Source organism: Hylaeus volcanicus, chromosome 2 (genome assembly GCF_026283585.1).
Source record: "Hylaeus volcanicus isolate JK05 chromosome 2, UHH_iyHylVolc1.0_haploid, whole genome shotgun sequence".
In the NCBI taxonomy this organism is placed as follows: domain Eukaryota; kingdom Metazoa; phylum Arthropoda; class Insecta; order Hymenoptera; family Colletidae; genus Hylaeus; species Hylaeus volcanicus.
This window is the reverse complement of record NC_071977.1, coordinates 18681234-18702093: the sequence shown is the minus strand read 5'-3', so window position 1 is coordinate 18702093 and position 20860 is coordinate 18681234. Positions and strand designations below refer to the sequence as shown.

Below are 20860 nucleotides of genomic sequence, written 5' to 3'. Positions count from 1 at the left end.
ATTAGTATTGAACGAAGTTATGTAGCAGGAAAATAAAGCTTACAGGTAGTAAACACAATACAGAATAGTATTAATATATTGAACTTACAATTAAAACAATTATGTCAAATCAAAATATTCTCTGGTGAATATTATAATTTTGTTTCTTCCTCTTTTTCTTCTTTTACGTGAAATAAATTAATCACACTTTTAAAATATTTTAATTTTGATAAGATAATTTTTTTGATAATTGTAAGTGGCTCTTACCTTTATATCTTGCTAATCATACATTGAGTAATGAATGTAACTCATGAGAGAAACCCATTTCTATCAACTATTTAATAACATATAAAACAATTAAATTGAATATAGCAAACAAATTATATTTACATACATGTTATTGTATGTAAGATCGAGTAATTCCACTATCGAAATACAATATTTGGTATAATGTGCTCTTGATCATATTATCGCTAGTATTAATTCGATTTATATTTATATTTATATAAATTGATACACGTTGCTTTTATTTTTTCGTCTATTATTAGAATATATATTTTTGCCCATCTCTGGTGCGAGACAACATCTGGTGAATTGGAAGCAACCTGCGACGAATTTCGCGGTCTAGATATGTTGAGACGAATTCCCACTTGAAACTCAGAGAATTTGGTTGCCAGCCAAAGAATGCGTTTTCTTTTTATCAGCGGAGAGTATAGAATTTCTGATGAATCGGCTTGAAAAATGGACACCTTCACATTGCATCTGAATTGCAATAGGAATCTCCACGATTACGGTCGTGGAAGTTAAATATCTATTCTCATAAATTTATATAAATTTAAATGTAAACATCGTGTATAGTAATTTCATCCCAAAGAGAACGTAAGATAAGACAAGATAAAAAATAATCCATTAAAACAGAAATATATCTTAGTAAAACCATAATGATGCTTTTTTTTTTGTAACAGTTAATTAAATCCTTTGGATGAGACATTTCAACTTTTTAAAGAAAATAAGCTAGGGTATTTCAACATAGGATATAACTTATAATTTATTTAATTCGTGATTTTAAATATTGAAAAACAAATTAAAAATATAATAATCCTCATTTTCTTAAAATTTTCATTTTGTTCTATTAAAATTCATTTATATTGAATACTAGAAATAACTTCTGGTAATTCATAATTCTTTAAATTCAGTAGAAAAATTATTTTTATATTTCAAAGCCATTTGTCCTCTTTTGAACTGAACAGAAAAATAATCATAGACATAATCCCAGAAAATAATTTGTTCAATTTATACTAACAAGTGGAATCTTTCGAATCAAGTGTTAACGTCTGTACAACACTTGGAATAAATAAATTAGATTATTACTAGAGCTTTTCGAATCATACACTGCATTTTAAGCTTGCTCAAGAGGAGAAAAATAAATAGTGCCTCAAACACTTCGAGACATTTTGAAAAATATAAAATTGGTAGATAGGACACAGTAGTTAGAGGCACATACGTCCACTAGAGTATTAATTTTTTAATTTTCTTTTCAACAATAAGAGAGGGGGTCATAGAGGGGCGAATTCTATTATTCTCACGATTCTTCGTGATCTCACGCTAAGAGCTGAACGTTTGCAGAATTTTTGCGAGACGATTGCGCCATTGCGGATTCCAATTCCGGATTCACCGATCCGATTCTACCGTGGCATCGTCTAAACGGGCCAACTATTAATACAACCCGTGATTCAAGGGAACAGATCGATGTGGATAGAGCAACAAACTTTCACGATTCTGAATTCAAGTGACACTCTGCGAACGTTTAATGCAAGTGACTTGAGACTGCAACGATGTCTGAAATCTGAACCCCTAAGGGGATGAGGACATTTTTGTGATAATTCTATTGTTTCAAGCTCGTGTCTTAAAGTAGGTAAATTAGGTATCACTTGACAGCTCTTGGCTCGAGGTCCAAACGTCACGTATCCAGTTTTCGTTTGATACGTTAATTTTACTTTGCTCAACGCGCTATCAATGCCCAGTCAAGCTGAGCTTGAAGCAACAAATTGAAAGATGAATGAAATTCAAACACAACGCCTACTATTCGTCTACGATAAACAAATATGGGCATTCATTCGACGTGTGTTCATTGTTCTTTGACTTTCATTTATATTACTCAATCTCTGGTATGCAACAATGGTTCTCAAATTAATGCATTCTTTGGAATTTATTTAGAAGTTTCTCCAAAACACAATTTAAATTATATTTGGTGAAATAATTGTTAACAAATTTCAATTGAGTTTATAGTATTATACATCAATTTTGAAACCAAATTAATCAACTTCATTTTCTGTAAATTATTTCCTTCTAGCTGCTCAGTAAAACATGGTAGAGGATAAATATAAAATTGAAGTAAATGAAGCTGCTAAAAACCTGCTGTCTTTAATAAAAATATACATGATGTTATCTGTAACAAATTGTCTATTAGAATACTTTGATCAAATATAGTTGGAAAATGTTAGTTGAATTTTAAATAATCTTTTAACTTTTTTGAAGATCAATTGATTAATTTTACTTTCTGCAAATATCTTCATTTTAACTGCTCAGGGAAGCATAGGACTGTAACGCTTATAATATATTTAAATTTAAATCAATGCTTGTATTGGGCCAAAATTTTTCACAGTGAAGTTGCCGAAAGTCATCAAGGTCGTCAAGATCGAAGTGGGAGTGGGCTTTCAACTTCACCTTTTGTATTATTTTGAATTCTTACCTTACAAACGATGTGATATCAAATGTTTAATAGTATAGCTACTTAAGATTACGAACTATGGCAGATTTGCTCTTTAAACTGTGCCTTGAAGCCAACAAGAATAACATAAGACTCTTCCTTTAAACTGTGTCACGAGCTTCAAAATGTTATGGATTAGTAGCCTAGACGATAATGTAATCGTTTGATGTCATGGTCGTTACTCACTTATCCGCACTCAAGCCACGGGGCCTCTTATTAACCATCCACTCACACTAAGGCTCTTCAAAGTCCCGAGCTGAATTTCACTCTATTTCTCTTAAATGAAGGAAGAAATCCACCTTCTTTCTAATTAGATTTGGAGAACGATCGCAAAACGCCATAGACGAATCAAACAAAACTCCAGTTCTACCAAATAGAAGACGGCAAGTGACACTATCAAGATTGCGAATTGCCCACACAAGTCTGACTCATTGCTACAAAATAACTAAATCACAGCCGCCATTATGGAACTTTTGTGACGAGCCCTTTACAGTAAAACATTTAATTGAAGAATTTCAAGCAATACAACACGATCGAATAGAATTTAAACTTTCAAATAGTATGCAAACAATCCTTAACAAGAGAAACGAATACCTCAAATTAGTCAAGTGGTCACTAATAACTTCGTAGTTGTTGTGACCTTAACTAAATTAATTAAAAAATAACGCATTACTAAAATGAAATTACTAAGATTAAACTTGATCAACTCGTGTGTTGTGTACTCTGTGTCCTCTTACGTTAGGGGTTTCCTGGTCGCATAGCAATGACGAATAAAAATTCGAAGGCTGCGGGCCAGAAAGCAAGTCATCGATCTATTGATAACTCTATTAATCATTGTCATTAGGTGGCTGGCCAAGGGAGAAGGAAAATAAGGCTGCAGCGGTTGCAGAGGCTGAGAGGGTGTTCGAGCTAGTCGAGAGATTGCCCAGCGACGAAATGCACGCGTCGAGCAGCAGCGACAAGCACTTCTCTGCGGAGAAGACGTCCGCGACAGGGGCTGAGAACGAATTGCTGACCAAGATGTCGCAGATCATCACAGAGTCCTCCACCACGCACACCACCACGAAGAAGGAGTTCGTCTCGTCGATGATGTCCTCTAGCACGACGAAATCTGGACAGGAACCGACCAGCGTTTGCGTGAAGACCACTGTGCACAGCACTGAGCAAGCGTCATCGGAGAACGGGGCACCTCCTGTTGTGCAGGTACCGTGTTAGGGTGAAGTTCATAAAATCATACAGGAATTTTGTGCCAAAATGATTGAGTGATTGGTTATACGAATGATAATTCAGTGAAGAGATCTATACAGGGTGTCTACGTATAAGTTCGGACATACGCAGGGTGTCAATTCAACAACAAATTTCCAACAAAAAATTGCTCTTAGACATTTTCTATGTGTCGCCTTATTCTCAAGTATTCTCACTTTTAATATTTTTTATGCGTTTGCAACATGACACTCTTTAAACGGTCATAACTTCACCAAAATACAGTACAAACTTAAAAGTAAGAATACCATTCGAAAGAGCGTTAAACTTCCCATGTTCCTGATGCCAAACCAAAATTTATCACGTAGATTTAACAAGTGAAAAATTAGGTCAAACTTTACATTGTGAAAATTTCAATAAATTGGTATATTTCTGTATTCGTTTTTCGGTTTCAAAAACATAGTTGTTTGGCGGGCTCTCTTCGGGAGAAACTTCCTCGAAGTCTCAGCTTTTGAACGGTATTGTCAAAAAAAATTGTGTGGTGATATTTTAGGGAGAAAATGACGTTTAAATGCAGAAAAGCGGACGTTTTTAGGTGAAAATCGACATTTTTCAACAAAAATCGTCTTGTCACTTTAAAATTAACTTAACATCGGGTTTGATGTATTTTTTAGTGACACTCCAGAGCCTCCCCAATTAGGAAAAAAACTGATTTTTTGACACCTCAAGCCTCTCCCAGCCGTGTGTAGAGCCTGATTGCGAGGTGAATAGTAATTGGTTTTGAACATGTATCCATAGAATTTTCGTTTTTAGAGACTATTTAATCAAAATCAACATCGATATACTGATAAATAATATGAAGATTGGAAAACGATCGATTTCACACAGCAAGAAATCAACGTTTTCGGCGCAGGAGAACCGATAAGTTTTGATTTAGGATGCGGGCATTTTTAACGCTTCTCTGTATTTAAACGTAATTTTCTCCCTGAAATACCACCGTACAATTTTTTTTGACAATACCGTTCAAAAGCTGAGACTTCGAGGAAGTTTCTCCCGAAGAGTGTCCGCCAAACAACTATGTCTTTGAAACCGAAAAACAAATACAGAAAAATACCAATTTTTTGAAATTTTCACAATATAAAGTTTGACCTAATTCTTCGCGAATTCAATTTTCGTAATAAATTTTGGTTTCGTATCAGGAAGTTGAAAAATTTAACGGTCTTTCGAATGGTATTCTTACTTTTAAGTTTGCACTGTAATTTGGTGAGGTTATGGCCGTTTAAAGAGTGTCAAGTCGAAAACGCAGAAAAAATATTAAAAGTGAAAATTCTCGAGAATAAGGCGACACAAAGAAAACGTCCAAGAGTAATTTTTTGTTGGAAATTTGTTGTAGAATTGACACTCTGCGTATGTCCGAATTTATACGTAGACACCCTGTATATTTCGTTTGTACTAGAAGGCTAATAAAAAAAAATTAAGAATTTCTGCAGGCCAAATTTCGAAAGGTCGAAGGTAAAATTATGTATTTATATTTAAAATAGAGTTGGTTGTATGTGGAACATATAAATTTAAAAGTTTGTGATACTTTGGCTTCACCTGAGTTTCTGAGGTTGAAGAAGTATGTCAAGTATACTGATATTGTTAATTGATATTGGTTCTCAACTATCTACTTGGTAATTGATCTTAATGAAATTTAAAAAAGGAGTACTACTTTAGGATTAGGTAAAATCTGGTAATATATCTGAAGATTGGAACGTACTGTTTCGTGAGGGTTGTAGAATAACACAGGAATTTTATTTTGTGCTAAAGTAATTATGCAAATTATGGTACAGGGTAGGTGTCTTTATATTATTTTTTTATTATTAAGTCAAATAAGATGAAAGAATATTTTCTGGAGGTCAGAGTTTCGAAGATATGTAATTTATGTATTTATGTAAGAGATGTGAATTAAATTTTTTTTATAATTTTATTGTATGGGCTGGTTAAGTTGCGCAACAAGTTACAGTTACAGTTTTCTTCCTTTTGTCTAACTTTCGAGTTCGTATGAAATTTTATTATGCAAGTAAAAAGAAATATATAAACAATTTATAAGAAAATGAATAAAAACACGAGTAATCAATTAAATTATTTCACGAAATTCATGTAGAATTATAAAGAATCTAATTTATAATTAACAATCATTTGAAAATATTGCTCTTAGAATAAGAAAGTTTACTCAAAATGATCATTTAATATTAAAGAGATAAATTGTAAATTGAATATATACTTTAACGAATAGGATAGACATAAATTCAGCTAGAGAGGATATTTGTATTGTATTTTATCCTATTCTTATAGTCGTACAAAGTGGAAGAACATGAGAAGATCATACAGGACCAGCCAGGTGAAATTCGACAAGAGAAGACAGTTGTTGTATCTCAAGATGAAGAAGGAATCAAACGAGACATCAAGGCTGCGCAGATACCAAAACCAACCAGGAAATCGACGGCACCAAGATTCGTCTCACCGATCACAGGGATGATCGTAGATCAGGATAGCGACATCGTCCTTGAAGGAATCATTGACGGTAAGGTAGCACCTCTATCTATATTATTCATTCATTGACATTCATTCATTGACATTCATTCATTTGCAATAGCACTCGTAATATTATGTCTCTTCAATTGTTTAAAAAAAAAAGAAAATAAGAAAATCATTTACATTTTCCTGATTGTTTAAAACATACTTGTAAGAAAATCTTTATTGAATGATTAGTTAATGGTCCATCTAAATATAGTACAGTGAAATGTTTCAAAAAGGTGCTTGACATTTGTGTTTTGGCAAGAATATTTTTCCCCTCCAATTGTATGTTACAACTATTATTCTCAACTATGTGCATTTGCATGACAAATTGCACTCTTGCCAGAATAATATTTCATTGTGGAGTTTAATGACTCCACGTTGCGTTGGGTCAGGATGTGGAGGATAAATAGTTTATCATTTCGATTATTTAATGTAACAAAAGGTTTTTGTAAACTACCCTCATCATAGGCTACCCTCGGATTCCAGTTGCTAACATCATTTTTTATAGAAGTGTAAATTATTTAATTTTATTATTACTTTTTATTTTAATAAACGTTTTATATACCTTCGGTATTGAATTAAAAACTAGCTGAACTACGTCGGGCTAGAATTATTTAAAGAAGAAGCTAATAATTTCTTCTAGCAAACATTTTATGAATCCTTCGCAGGTTTTCCTCAGCCTTCGATTACCTGGTCGAAAAATGGACAAGAGTTAAAGACAAAAGATGGCATGAGTATAAGTTACGCGCACAATCACGTCCGCCTGGAACTGAAGAAAGTCAATGTCAAGGACGCAGGAAGGTACACATGCACAGCGAGCAACGAAGTTGGATCCGCCAGTAGCACAGCTGATCTTGTTGTCAAAAGTAAGGCAAAGTTTCATTGATTTGTTTTAAGCCTCAAACTCTTGAATTCAACAAGTTGAGATCATTTTTCAGAGTCAAGTAACGTAAAACTGCTTTCCAATAAAGTAACATTTGGATCCTCATTTTGGGTACTCCTCAGCGTGTTACAAAAATTTTAATTAAAACTCTTATAGTCCTACTCATATCTTTCCACGCGATTATCTCGCAAAATATTCATCATTCGAAAAAAATGTTCAAACGAAACATGCTCTATCTGAAGAGGGACATTCAATGGTGTACACTGTTTTTTTTCACGCTAGACACATAGCTTATCTTAAGACAAATTCATTGACCTATATTATGTTGACCTTGAAATGTCATTCAAGGTCATTTCCATGGCTTAAAGTTTTCTTCTTCACTGCGGGTCCAGAAAATATTTCTCATTTTCTAAATTCAAAAGTACAACCTTGAACATTTATGCATCACCTGATTCTATCCCTAAAGGATAGGCCAACTTGTTCTAAAGTTTCGCTAGCAATTTGTCTGCAAGCACTTATTATTCGAGCCTTCATATTTTCTGGAGAACGATACAATAATTTTCTTAGTAATGAGTTGCAAATCCTTTTAGAAGACATTCCACTGGTCACCAGAGTACGGATGTGGTTCCAGCATGACGATGCTCCAGCTCATTACGATCGCCGCGTTCGACAAACTTTAAATGAAATATTTCCTAGACGGTGGATAGGTAGAGGAAGTCCGATACCTTTCCCACCAAGGTCGTCAGATTTAACACCTTTGGATTTTTACTTGTGGGGTTACATAAAAGATAAAGTTTACATGCGACAGCCAAAAACAGCTGTAAATATGAAGGCTCGAATAATAAATGTTTGCAGACAAATTGCTAGCGGAACTTTAGAACAAGTTGACCTGTCATTTAGAGATAGAATCAAGTGCTGCATAAATGTTCAAGGTTGTACTTTTGAATTTAGAAGATAAGAAATATTTTCTAGACGTGCAGTGAAGAAGAAAACTTTAAGCCATGGAAATGACCTTGAATGACATTTCAAGGTCAACATAATATAGGTCAATGAATTTGTCTTAAGATAAGCTATGTGTCTAGCGTGAAAAAAAACAGTGTACACCATTGAATGTCCCCCTTCAGATAGAGCATGTTTCGTTTAAACATTTATTTCGAATGATGAATATTTTGCGAGATAATCGCGTGGAAAGATTATAATGAGACACCCTGTATGTGACTATAAAATATTCTAGGTTAATCATGTGTTTAAACACATCTTATAAGATAAGATGGAATCATAAAATTCTACTTAACAACCATATAAATCAGGTTTGTGTTCAATTCGAATTTCGTAATACCCTGACGAGGATCCAAAACTAGGTTTGAAACGGAGATCTTTAAAATAGACTTATTAGGGCCAGCAGAATCACCTTCCTTTGCAAACTATTTCATTGGATATTATAGAACAAAGTATGTTCTAAGTATAATAAACATGGATAATATTTTCTAATAAATTGCAGAAACAATATTCCCACCGGTGTTCGGTAGAAGGCTCCAGGCTCAAGTCGTGAAACGCGGAGACCGCGTTAACATGGAAGTGGAAATCACAGGAACCCCGGAACCGACCGTTACTTGGTTCAAGGACGACATCCCGATCAAGGACCGTCCACCTGAACTGAGAATTAAGCAGCAAGGAAACTGTTACATGCTGATCATTGACAAAGGTACTTCTAAAGATCTTTCATTAATTTGTACAACTGATAATGCAACCAGCTTTATTAAAAAAGTGTCTTCCAAAATAACAGTTCCTGTCTTTGCAAGTTTTGCCTAACAATCGTTTTCATTATAGCAATCGTGAGAAATTTGTCTCAGAAAAGACACCAAATGATCCTAAAAATTTGCATAAAAATTGTATAGTCGTCCTGAGTAGACTTGGACTCTGTATTAGCCATCTGTTAAAAAATTGTTAGGTGTATACTATGTATGATCCAATTAATAATTGTAAAATATCTCGTTCAGCTAACAAGGAACATGCTGGAAAGTACATGGTTCGGGCAACGAACGCTGGTGGAGAGGCGCAAAGCATAGCCGACTTTGCTGTTTTCGAGCCAACGCCAGACACCATGGTCGAGGTTCACAAAACTGTCATCTACGAGAACACGCAGGACAAGAAAATCCTTCAGGTAACCATTTCCTTTACGTAGAAACCTCTTCCTATATTACTAGGATTCAGAATCTTGGTAAAACGTTTACATCGTTTTACACAGTAAGGAGATTAAATCTGTTATTTATAATTAGTCTAGTCTCCCAATAAAAAATTGATCGATCTTTAAGAAGAGTTAAAAAAGAGATTCATCAGGAGATTGCGGGTGTTCATGCACGAAAATATGCAAATATACATGAAAACTATGCAAATATAGACGAAAAATGTATGCAATTTTGGAGTAAAATATTTAACATTAATTTGGCACATACATCATTTTTTGTTTAGCAAATTTATTACAATAAATTTGTCAAATTTATTTAACCCCAAACACCATAATTTGCGTAACAATAAATTACTAACAATGTTCTCATATTCGCAACATCGTATATCAGTTAATACTAATTTCTATCTCAAAGAAGAACATTTTACATGAAGGTCTAATAAGTGCATATTTATGTGTAATGCCTTCTCACTAAAATGTGCAAAACATATGCAATCTACAAAATAATATGTGCACATAAAAATGCGCATTCGCATGAACATCCGTAGTCTATTCAACAGTCTTTAACTTCGAACTACTAAAAAGATCGGCAGACAATAAAAGAATAAAATCGACAGTAAGTGCAGTTTATAACCTAACAGTAATCGTTAAGCACCGATTATAAATCTCTCTATTCGTATTCACTCAGTCCGAGAAAGAGAAGGGGGAAGACTCTTCCATGAAACAGACAAGCGAACTGTTATCCACGAAAACGATCCAACCGAGCACTATAATAAAACCACCTCCGAGCGTCACATCCTCATCGATGTCTCAAATTAGCCGCACGGTGGAGAAGATCGGAGAACCGGAAATGCAGATGTCTCGATCGGAAACCATTTCATCAACCGTCGAGTCTCATCAGATGGAGACTAAATCCGAGCAAAAGTTCCACATGAAGCTAGAACACAAGACACCACCAGTGATAGAGCCGAAGAAGGAAGTAAAGACCATGATGAAGGAGGTGATTCGCGAAGAGAAGAAAATCCTCGAGCCAGAGGCCACAGTTTTCGAAGAGAAAACCACCATCGAGAACGAGAACGTAGAGACATCGACGATAGCTAAGAAAGACGCTCTAAGCTTCTTCGAGTCTATGACGAAGGAGACGGAGACCTCGCCTAAACGGCCCAAAGAGATGATTAAATTGGTTGACGATACAGACGGTCACGAAGTGAAGGTTGGAAAGCTGACGAAGAATTACGAGCGATCGACCACGTTTCAGGAAGTCAAGAAACCTGAACCCAGGCCCATGGAAGCCCAAACCACGAAGAAGGCCGTTCACGAGATTTTCACGAAGCTGGAGCAAGGAACCGGTCCATCTCGAGGCGTCGATAATAAACTATTCGACTTCCCTTACGAGTCCTACAAGCCGTCTCCAGTGGAGACGAAGAAGACAGTCGTGGAGGAAACGATCACTTCAGGCTCGTCTTCGCGTCAGGAGTCCATGATGATGTCCACCAAGATGGAGTCTCGATCGGAGAGCTCAGAGGTACTCATGGGCGGTTTCAACCTGTTACCCGAACCACCCCCAGAGATTGGTTACATGCCCAAGCCGGAAGAAATAAAAAAAAAACGCCCTGACGTGTCCATCAAGGCAAAACAACTCCAGGAATCCTTCGAGAAGACCCTGTCCCCCATCGATGCGCCAATTGGCGGTGTAAAGATTTTCCCCTCACCCTCTCCTCGTGTTATAGAACCCCCGAAATTCACCGAAGCACCAAAATTGACGCCGTCGTTTTCAATGCCACCACCTCCCTTCCAACTCGAAAAGAAAGAGATAGTCGAAGAGGTGTGCGTTAAGAGAGACATCCACGAGAAGAAGGACAAAGACTTGCCATCGTTGAGACCAATTTCTCCCAGCAGACCGTGGTCTTCGTCTTCAGACGTCGAGACGAGGTCTCACATATCCACCGATCTCTCGGAGTACAGGTGTCATTCCGCCGCCTCCAGTCATCAGGAAACCTTGAGATCCACTTCACCAAGACCATCAGCAGACGGCCTGGCGATGGAAAAATCCTGGGCGAAAAAATGCGCCGATTCCACCAGGAAATCGTGGCCTCCGCAGGAAGAGCCTGTTACGAAATTCAAACACGAGTGGCAAACACCTGCCGAGGAATACAAAACATCTTCCAAAGAGTTCAAACGCGAAGTGGAGGAGTTGCCCGAGGGTGGGATGAAGAAGACCAGCAGCGAGTCGTCGAGCACAATGGAAAGACGTTCCTGGAGCACGAAACAGGAAGCGACGGAAAGATTCATGAAGAGAGCTCCGTCGCCACCGAGGACTCAACCGATCATCTACAATGCTGAGACCATCAAGGTGGATCACACCGTGAACAAGATCGAGGAGAAATCGTTATACGAGAAGTACAGCAGCGAGTGCGACGTGAAGAAGTCGGAAGTGTCGGAGAAGATCGAGCAGTTCAACTCGAAGAGTCGTTGGACTGGCACGGAGGATTTGAAGGCTCCCGGTCTAGTCAGAAGCGTCGAGTCGCCGAAGAAACCTGTTGTTCAATTGTATCACTTGGCCGAACCGGCGCTGATGGTTGATCAGATCATACTGGAACCAGGCCCACCGCCAGAAATTGGTTACATCCCAGGGCCAGTTGTCAGGGAGAAGAAGGTCGACATGGTGGAAAAGCAGATGGAGGTGTCTCTGGAGCAGCATCAGCCAACTAAAATTCCTCCAGGTGGCATCAGAACTATACCTGCATCGCCTAAAAGGGAGGAACCTCCGGCGCTACCACCGAAGGATGTTCGAATGACTCCTCCACCTCTACCAGCAAAGACTTCAGCTCCTATAGAACCCTTGGAACCTTTCCCATTCAAGCCTTCTCCAGCGCCAGCTGTTACAAAAACACCAAAGGTACCTCCTCCGCCGACACCTACTAAATTTGTTAAAGGATCATTCGCCATGGAAAGCGACTACGAGTCAGACATGGACAGTCACTTGAAACCAAAATGGAGGCCCTACGAGAGCGACAACGAAGAACCCCGTTATCGAAGGGTCCAACCTCCTGTGCCTAAACAACCCACCAGACCAAGGTCAACGGAGCCTGAACCTCTTCCTCCTTCTAAATTCGAGGTCCCTCCGGAATCTGGAGGGCTATCCAGGCCACTGATCGCGAGAGAACAGCAGGAGAAAATTTGTAAGAAGGTCACTACCGTGAAGAGGCAGGAGAAGGAAGTGAAACAGCAGCAGAAGTACCCAGTCATTCAGCCAGCTCCAATAGAGTTGAAACCTGGATCTCCTCCGATTTACGTTCAACCAACCGCGAAGAGTCCAACGCCGAAGAGTCCACCAGCCAAGAAACCAGAGTCTCCGAAGTTCAAGGTGAAGATGTTCCAGCAGGAGAGCGGTTATATGGCAGATACCGACGAGCCTTTCCAACAGAAAAGTTCGATGTCGTCCATGCAGAAGAGTTTTGGTAAACACGAGTCCTCTTCGTCAACGTCTCACATGGAGTCGCGTTCTTCTTACTCGGAGAGTCGATCGGAGTTCTTCGAGAGCAAGAGCTACGAGAGCCGTCAGCAGCAGCAGCAGCAGCAGCAGAAAATGGAATCCTTTTCTCCGTCTGTGACGCCAGTCGCGAAGCAACCGCCTCAGCAACGAAGCACCTTTGTGGAGAAGAGTTATTCTTCTTCCACGGGCACCTGCCCATCGAGATTCATGTCTGCGAAGGTTCGAGAGCGCGTGTGACTTTGCATCGCTTTCCTTGACAGACTAATCCGAGAAACGAAGATTTTGGATATCATTGGATTGTCCTAGTGTGTGGTTTTTGTACGTTTCACGCATGGACACCTGATACGAATTGTTTTGTTTTATTTTTGTAGGATAGAGTAACAATGTCGTCGCTGATTTTGAATATCAGTGTATTTATATTATTTCTTGACAGTTTTTTTGTTTTGTTTGTAACAGGACTTGATTGACACAGTGTTTGGTTTTGGCGTGTCTTGTTATAACAGATGTTATTAAGTGTTATTTAACCCTCGATTGGTAGTGTGTTGGGTCACTTGTGAGGATTATGAGTAAATTACTAAAGATTATAGGAGTTTAATCAAACTTCTTGAATTTATCTATTGGGTCTCTATAAGGTTAGTTCATATATAAGGTTAATTCATATATAAGGTTCATCTATAAAGTTAATTCGTATAAATTAGTGAAAATTTGTTCTTGCGTTAAATACAAATTAACTACTTATGTGGTAATTATATATTGAAATTAAAAGACTATCCTCTTACTAAATTAAAAGCTTGTAGAAAGTATAATCCATTTCTATCATTGATTTCTACATTAAAATCATGTCGTATATTATTCAATTATCATTCCTATATTAATGCAACTCGTTTTTAGGTAATTTAGTTTTTTTGATACACATATAACAGCTAAATATAAATTAATATTCCTACCTATCTACCAATTGAGGGTGAATTATACGTTTATGTTTGTTTGTTTGTCTTCATATTTATTTTTGTGCTATTGTATCACTTCACTGATCAGCGAATTTGTAAATTTACTGACTCTCAGTTTTTCTTTTAGGAAACTGTTTACACCACGGATCAATCGCAAAAGAAATTCGAGACAGCGAAGAAGATCCTGCCGCCCTCTCCGAGTCCTTCCAGATTCGTGAAGTCCGAATTTCGCGAAAGCGACTACGAGAGCGACTACGACGGCAGAATACCGCCCCTTTGGAAACCGCGAGGTTACGAAAGCGACGATCAGTCTTTCAGACCCGTGAAACCCCATCTCGCTGGTCCAGGTATTTATGAACCTTAAAATTGTAAAGATCATGGTGGAAGGCAATCCGACATGAGGCGTGGAACCTAGCGCAGGCATGTTCAAATTTTCTACGAACGGGCAAGGGCAGGTGGTCAGGAACAAACATCGAGACCATATGACGTCACAGCAAATTATGGTTTGGATTTGACTCCAAAAGTGGGGAAGAAGTGGAGAACACCCCATTCTGTTATTCTCTTTGTCAAATCTACTGAGTCTCCATGTACACTGTTGCTTCCACCGCTGTCTCTTTCGTTTTCACGTTCAGCCATTGAAAAAATGCAAAAGCAGTGATGCAGTCAGAGGTATCCTTAGAGGTTCTGTTGATGTTAGGTTGTAAGTTTTATTTAAGCGTAAAATTATATTCTCCACCGTCGATAGTTAAGGGTAATTCTAGTCGGCCCCATCATAAATGCGCGTTTCCAAATTGTAAGCGCTTAGGTTTTACTACATTTGGCGAGCAGATGTAGCGCGGTCATTTTTACCGTTTTCCGCTAGCCTTTTACAAACAATAGAGTTACCGTTTTCCTCCTCAGCCGACTTCTCCTCCTGTAACCGAATATTTCAACCAATCACAAACAAATTTCCATTTCCACCGGACCATTTTTCCCATCACATTTGAGTCCTCGAGGGTGGCATTTTTCAAGGCAAGATCAGATACAAATCTACCGTCATAGTAGACACCTTTATTTTCAATAATACGAATAGTTAAGTTTTTATCGGTGTATCTTTATTTTTTTTTATCAAGATCATTGAGATCGGTAGTACGTGTACCACTTCGGTAACGTTCGCGAGGAGTGCGCGTACGTAACAGTTGATGTGATAAGAATTCCACCTGTCAAAATCAGAGGAAGGGTATACGATATCTATCGTGACAAATTCACCTTGTACTTTAGCATAGATCGAAGCACATATTAATCAAAACGAAAATAAGAAATAACTATTTGAAATATTATATTTTGGAACCCTACTTTCAATACAGTTATTTGAATATAAAAATAATATCAGTTTATCTGAAAATAATGGCTATTTGCTAGGTAATAGCTATTTTATCAAGGTAAATTGATGTAAAGATTCCTTAAGATAAATTCTTCTAGAATCATTTCGTTATTTTTGAAAGTTTTAAATCGACCAAAAGAAACAGTCTTCAAAAGAATATGCAACAACAAGAATTTGGGTATTTGACGGAATTGAAGATTTGTTTTATGTACCTGTGACTTTACTTCATATCATTTGAAAGAACAGCTTCACAGATAATTCAGATAATTATGAAATAAATTAATGTCATAATATTTAAAATAATATCATTTGGAAAGTGCTCATGTCTAGTTTAACAACCCATTTCAAAACCATCTGCTCCAGCCCGTTGAAGCTGCCCGCAAGAGCATCAAGTTGAACATGCCTGGCCTGGAGCAAACTAAATGAAGAAATGCTTTCCAATGGGCGTCGGTATACCATAATCGACCAGCCGATTATCGATGTGGTCTCTCACTCTATGACAACTTTTTTCCAGCTTACAACAAGTAGTCCTCCTGGCAAGCTTTCTTCCCTTCTCGTTGTTTACCTCGCAAGACAAGTTCTCCTCTCTTCCTGCTTCGCTTGCTTCTCTCTTTTCTTCTCGGCCACTCGAAGTACGTACTTGAGTATTCCCCCGCTGTTTTCACCGGTTCTACTTCCCCCCTTTGGCTCGTGGCTAACAACCTTTTTTCCGTTTCTTCTTCTTCGTCTTCATCGCTTGTCTTCTCTTCTCCGCTCGTCTCACGCTGGTTTCACCTTCGTTCCGAAAGCACGTCGTTCTCCAAACGGTCTCCGAATACACACGAAAAAAGCAAAGATACGCGATCTTCGTCCGAAAGCTGGATTCGAAACGATCTCGTCAACGTCGCGTGAAACCGGTCGCCTAAGGTGCTGACGCACCCTCTGCCCGCTTTCTTCGTCTCGCTGGCCCCGTCTGTTGATGATCGAGGTCACCCGGGAACAATTTTCTACCTAGGAAAGCCGAAGGAGCCGCCGGCGCCGCTGATCGAAGAGATCTCGACACGCGGCCAGAAAACGAAGGAGCTCGAGAAGAAGGTGGAAAAGACGATCACCACCCCGACGAAACCCAAAACGGTTCTTCTACCTGGTTCGCCGCCTGAAATGGCGTACGCACCACCGCAGCCCAGGCCGACCTATTACGAGGCTCGCGCAGGCCCACCTTTACATAACGCCATCGGCACGGAGACCAAGAAGACGGTCAGGATGGACGAATCTACGGAGAACAGCCGAAGAGTGGTCACGGTGGAGCAGACCAGTCGGGTGATCAAGTTCGGAGACGGTCAGAAAACACCTGCTGACTTCGCCAGCTTCGACACCCAGAAGCCGAAGTTTCAGGATCACTTCAAGGTCCCCATGCCGAAGAAGTTCGTGCAGGGTCAGTTCAGGGAGTCTGACTACGAGAGCGACATCGACACCAGGATCAGACCGAAGTGGACTCCTTCCGACAGCGACAAGGAGGAGCCTAGGTACAGAAAGGTTCAGCCACCCTCTGCCAAGTCGCCCAGGTCCTCCAGCGCGCCTGTCAGACAAGAACACGTGGTGTCGCCGATGGAGTTCGACACTGGGCCTCCAGCGCTGAGGAAACAGACTTCAATGACGCAGCTGAGGGATGAAAGTAGAACGAGAAAGATCGATACTCGGGCGAAAGTGCAGAGGGATTTCACGTCCAAGAGGGACGAAACGCTGAAGCCTGGCTCGCCTCCTGAATTCGGATACGTTTCCAGGACCGACGTGAGGAAAGCTGCCAATAGTAAGAATCACGACAATGTCTGTTTACGTACGCTTACTTGTTGGCGCAGGGTGCTTTTGTAACTTCAAATCGGTGGGAGGTTGATGAGATTCGATATGGATCTCCGATATCTTTTGATGTGATTAGCGTCTGGGAGGGATGTAATCAGAGGTTGAAAAGGTTTCTAAAGTAACTGTTTCAAACTGTTATACAGGGTGAGTCTTATAACGTGACGACCTCAAATAAATCGTAAGGTATTTGTTGTACGACAAAATGTTTCAAACAAAAGTTGCATGGTATCTAGGGGGACATACAGTGATGTAATCTGTTTTTTATTACCTTACTTTTTTATTGAAATAGTAGTGTCACCTTCAGTTTTAAATGGAATGTCTAATATTTTTTTTAGAATTCGGATAAATCATCAAATTTTGTGTAAAAAAGTATTACATGAAGTGGGACTTAAAATGAATAATTACTGAGATATCTTCGAATTAATAATCTTGTATTACGAAATACGCTTAGTCAACGTGATTCTTAGCACGACTTTATTCACGTCGGTAGGTCATATCTGTAAACAAGTTCCCTGTTAAATATTAATAATCATCAACACGAAATGCCTATTTAGTATCTCGGTAAGCGTTAAAGTCGTATTGAGTTAAAGGTGCTACATTTTTATTACGATGTTCAGTAACAATGAAACAACGTTATGATAATTGTTTATGGTGCGTGCGAAGAAAATGCTATAAGAGCTAAGATCTTGTACCAAGCTAAGAATCCTGATCGCAATCAGTCATCGCATTCTACCTTTTTAAGGCTTAGTCGAAGACTCAAAGAACATGGCAATTTTAATGTACAGACACGTAAACAACAACAAAAATATACATTTGAATTGAGTAACCTGCTCTTTTTTGAAGTCGGTTAAACAGATATCACAAAGTAGTGAATAATGAAGGATGTCGTACTTCAACCTTAGCAGCTATTGCCCATAAACTCCTTTTATAAATATCTCAGTAATTTTTCATTTCAAGTCCCACTTCATGTAATACTTTTTTACGCAAAATTTGATGATTTATCCGAATTCTAAAAAAAATATTAGACATTCCATTTAAAACTGAAGGTGACACTACTATTTCAATAAAAAAGTAAGGTAATAAAAAACAGATTACATCACTGTATGTCCCCCTAGATACCATGCAACTTTTGTTTGAAACATTTTGTCGTACAACAAATACCTTACGATTTATTTGAGGTCGTCACGTTATAAGACTCACCCTGTATACAAATGGGGACTGAAACAGTTTTAACCTCTTAAGCTACAACCACGTGTGAGACTCGTGGACGAATATTCGGCCGAAAACTGATTATCATGAGCCTGGCCCCTGGTATATTGTTCGGGTCAAATGTAAACATCACATTTTGGCCCCAGACTGTCGGAATGCTTAAATCGTAGCTTAAGTGGTTAAGGATTGAAAAAATGTTATAACATTCACGGATTAAGAAGGTTGTACAGAAACATTATTATATCGTTTCTATACTTTTCTAAAAATACATTTGTTACATAGAATTTTTGGAGGTACAATTGTTATTTTAAGCAATTTTATTATTATTTAAACGTATTTATAAGTAGTATATTATTTACAACATCCAAAGTTAATTTATATCTGTGCCTTGTTTGTTTGACCTAAACAAAACTTTATTTGGTGTCTATTTCCTGCACAAATGAGTCTGTAAGAAGAGAAATGAAATTTAAAATTTATTTTGTCTGTGCAAGGAAGTTCTAATGTTGTAAATAATATATTACATATCCGTGTAAATAATAATGATATTAAACAAGATGACTTTACTAATATTTGAACTAATAATCAATGCATTGTTGATTTAATATTGACACCCAATCAATCAAAAAATTCTATACAACAGATATATTAGTAGAATCATTGAAAAATAGTTCAATTAACGATTCTAGTAGTTATCCAGAATCCTAATTATAACCAACATAGAACCCTTCTAATCTATATATGTATAACTGTTATAGTATCTTTTCAGTTCTCATAACTGTTTCGAGAAACAGGTTCGATATAATAACCATTTTCAACCACTGGATGTAATTCGTAATTCGTAATCAATAATTTGTAAATCACATAAATAGCTTGTAGAAAAACTGTTCGACTCAAATTGTTGTAAGGCTTCGGTAACAGGCTGCTATTCAATGATTACCGTAAAAATAATGCCAGGAAGAATTCGCTGTCTGTCGACGTGAATCTTTAGCAAGCAAACAACTCCCTCTCGAAGGGACGTGTACGTATATGTACTTACATAGGTATCTTTGCTTATCTTCTGAACTCTTCGTTACATTTCATTTCAAGTATCGCTGCGCGCCATCGACTTTTCATTCTAATTTCTCCCCCTTTCTCTCATACATGGACACATACTTCCCTCGCCTGCTCAAAAAAATCGCTGGCAAGCTCTTCTCCCGTAACACGAAACTCTGAAACATCCGCAGACGTCGCGTCGCGTCACATGACCGACATGACCAGCAGCTTCAAGTCGAAAACCGAGAGATTCGTCAACGACATCCAGTCGGATCTGAAGCAGGGCAAGCCGATCCTGAAGCATCCAACTGACAATCGAGCCAGCGACGGCGACGAGCCACGAACATACAGAGAGGAATCTCGACTCTCGGAACACGGTAATCGACTTAGCGACTTGATTTGTTAGACACAAATCAGCGTACTTAATTTGATTATAGTTGTTTGCGATAGCAATCACTCATTGTCAGCAAATGTCACTGGAGAATTGGTACTTCGTGATGTTGTTATTATTAAACACTTTTCGCTAGGTGACAATGTTTATACAGTTGGCACTTGGGAAGAATGAACTTGTAGTGTATTCATCGAGACATTATTGTTATCTTTGATTTATGAAGAGGATTGTTTATTAGCGAGGACTCCATTTTCCAAAGTAAAGATTAACACATTCAAATTCTATTCCTGGTTATGAAGAAATTTTGAAATTCTTTTTATTTTATACACTAAATATTCACAGCATAGATATTTTAAAACGTATATTGTAATTTTCATCTTCGCCCTAACGATACTAATTTGCGATGACCAGCATTAGAATTTTATTAAATATTTTAGTCAGTACTCGATATTAGAGACGTAAAATATCTGCCGGTCGCGAATGTGTTAATATAGGCCCTGTATCGTGATCTATGATCGACAGTGGGTTCATGCTTCTTGGGTGCCAACAGTATACTGATAAGGAAAATAATACAGGCAACGATGAAGTTAAAGGAATACGTCAAAAAAGGAATATACTAATCATTTATGGTCATCCAGAGTTGTCGATAGGCCACAGATATAATCAAAATAATAACTTAGAATTTTGGTAACGATGTAGTTCTTTATTTAACAACAGTATCATAGAACACAATCATCTTACTAATCTAGAAAATCATTTGTCATATCTCATTCAACATTTCAACATTTTAGTTTACGCTATACAAAATTTCACCAATATGGACGTCAATTTTCATTCAGAGTTATGACGTTTCATCGACCCACTATTTAATTGTACAATCTCTTCTTTTGTCAAATGTTTTCTACTTTTTCTAATACCACAATTGACGCTTAGGTTTTACTTTTGTTCGTCACAAACATTCTACAAATATCCGTACCTGTTTAGACATCGAGAAC

General features: G+C 38.0%; 1 protein-coding gene across 12 annotated transcripts in view; it reads left to right on the top strand.

Moving 5' to 3' along the window:
• LOC128873014 (titin) overlaps positions 1-20860 on the top strand; it is a 110004-nt gene that overhangs the window by 82280 nt on the left and 6864 nt on the right. For 7 of the 12 annotated variants that reach the window (XM_054116295.1, XM_054116287.1, XM_054116289.1 and 4 more), the window contains 9 exons: positions 3594-3952; positions 6290-6518; positions 7183-7380; positions 8899-9102; positions 9398-9561; positions 10274-13300; positions 14159-14378; positions 16389-17183; positions 19666-19851. In XM_054116295.1, coding sequence (XP_053972270.1) covers positions 3594-3952; positions 6290-6518; positions 7183-7380; positions 8899-9102; positions 9398-9561; positions 10274-13300; positions 14159-14378; positions 16389-17183; positions 19666-19851 — 5382 coding nt within the window. Of the gene's footprint in view, positions 1-3593; positions 3953-6289; positions 6519-7182; positions 7381-8898; positions 9103-9397; positions 9562-10273; positions 13301-14158; positions 14379-15908; positions 16027-16182; positions 17184-19665; positions 19852-20860 lie in introns of those variants that run through there. The other 5 variants (XR_008456293.1, XR_008456294.1, XR_008456292.1 and 2 more) reach the window with 5 other exon arrangements.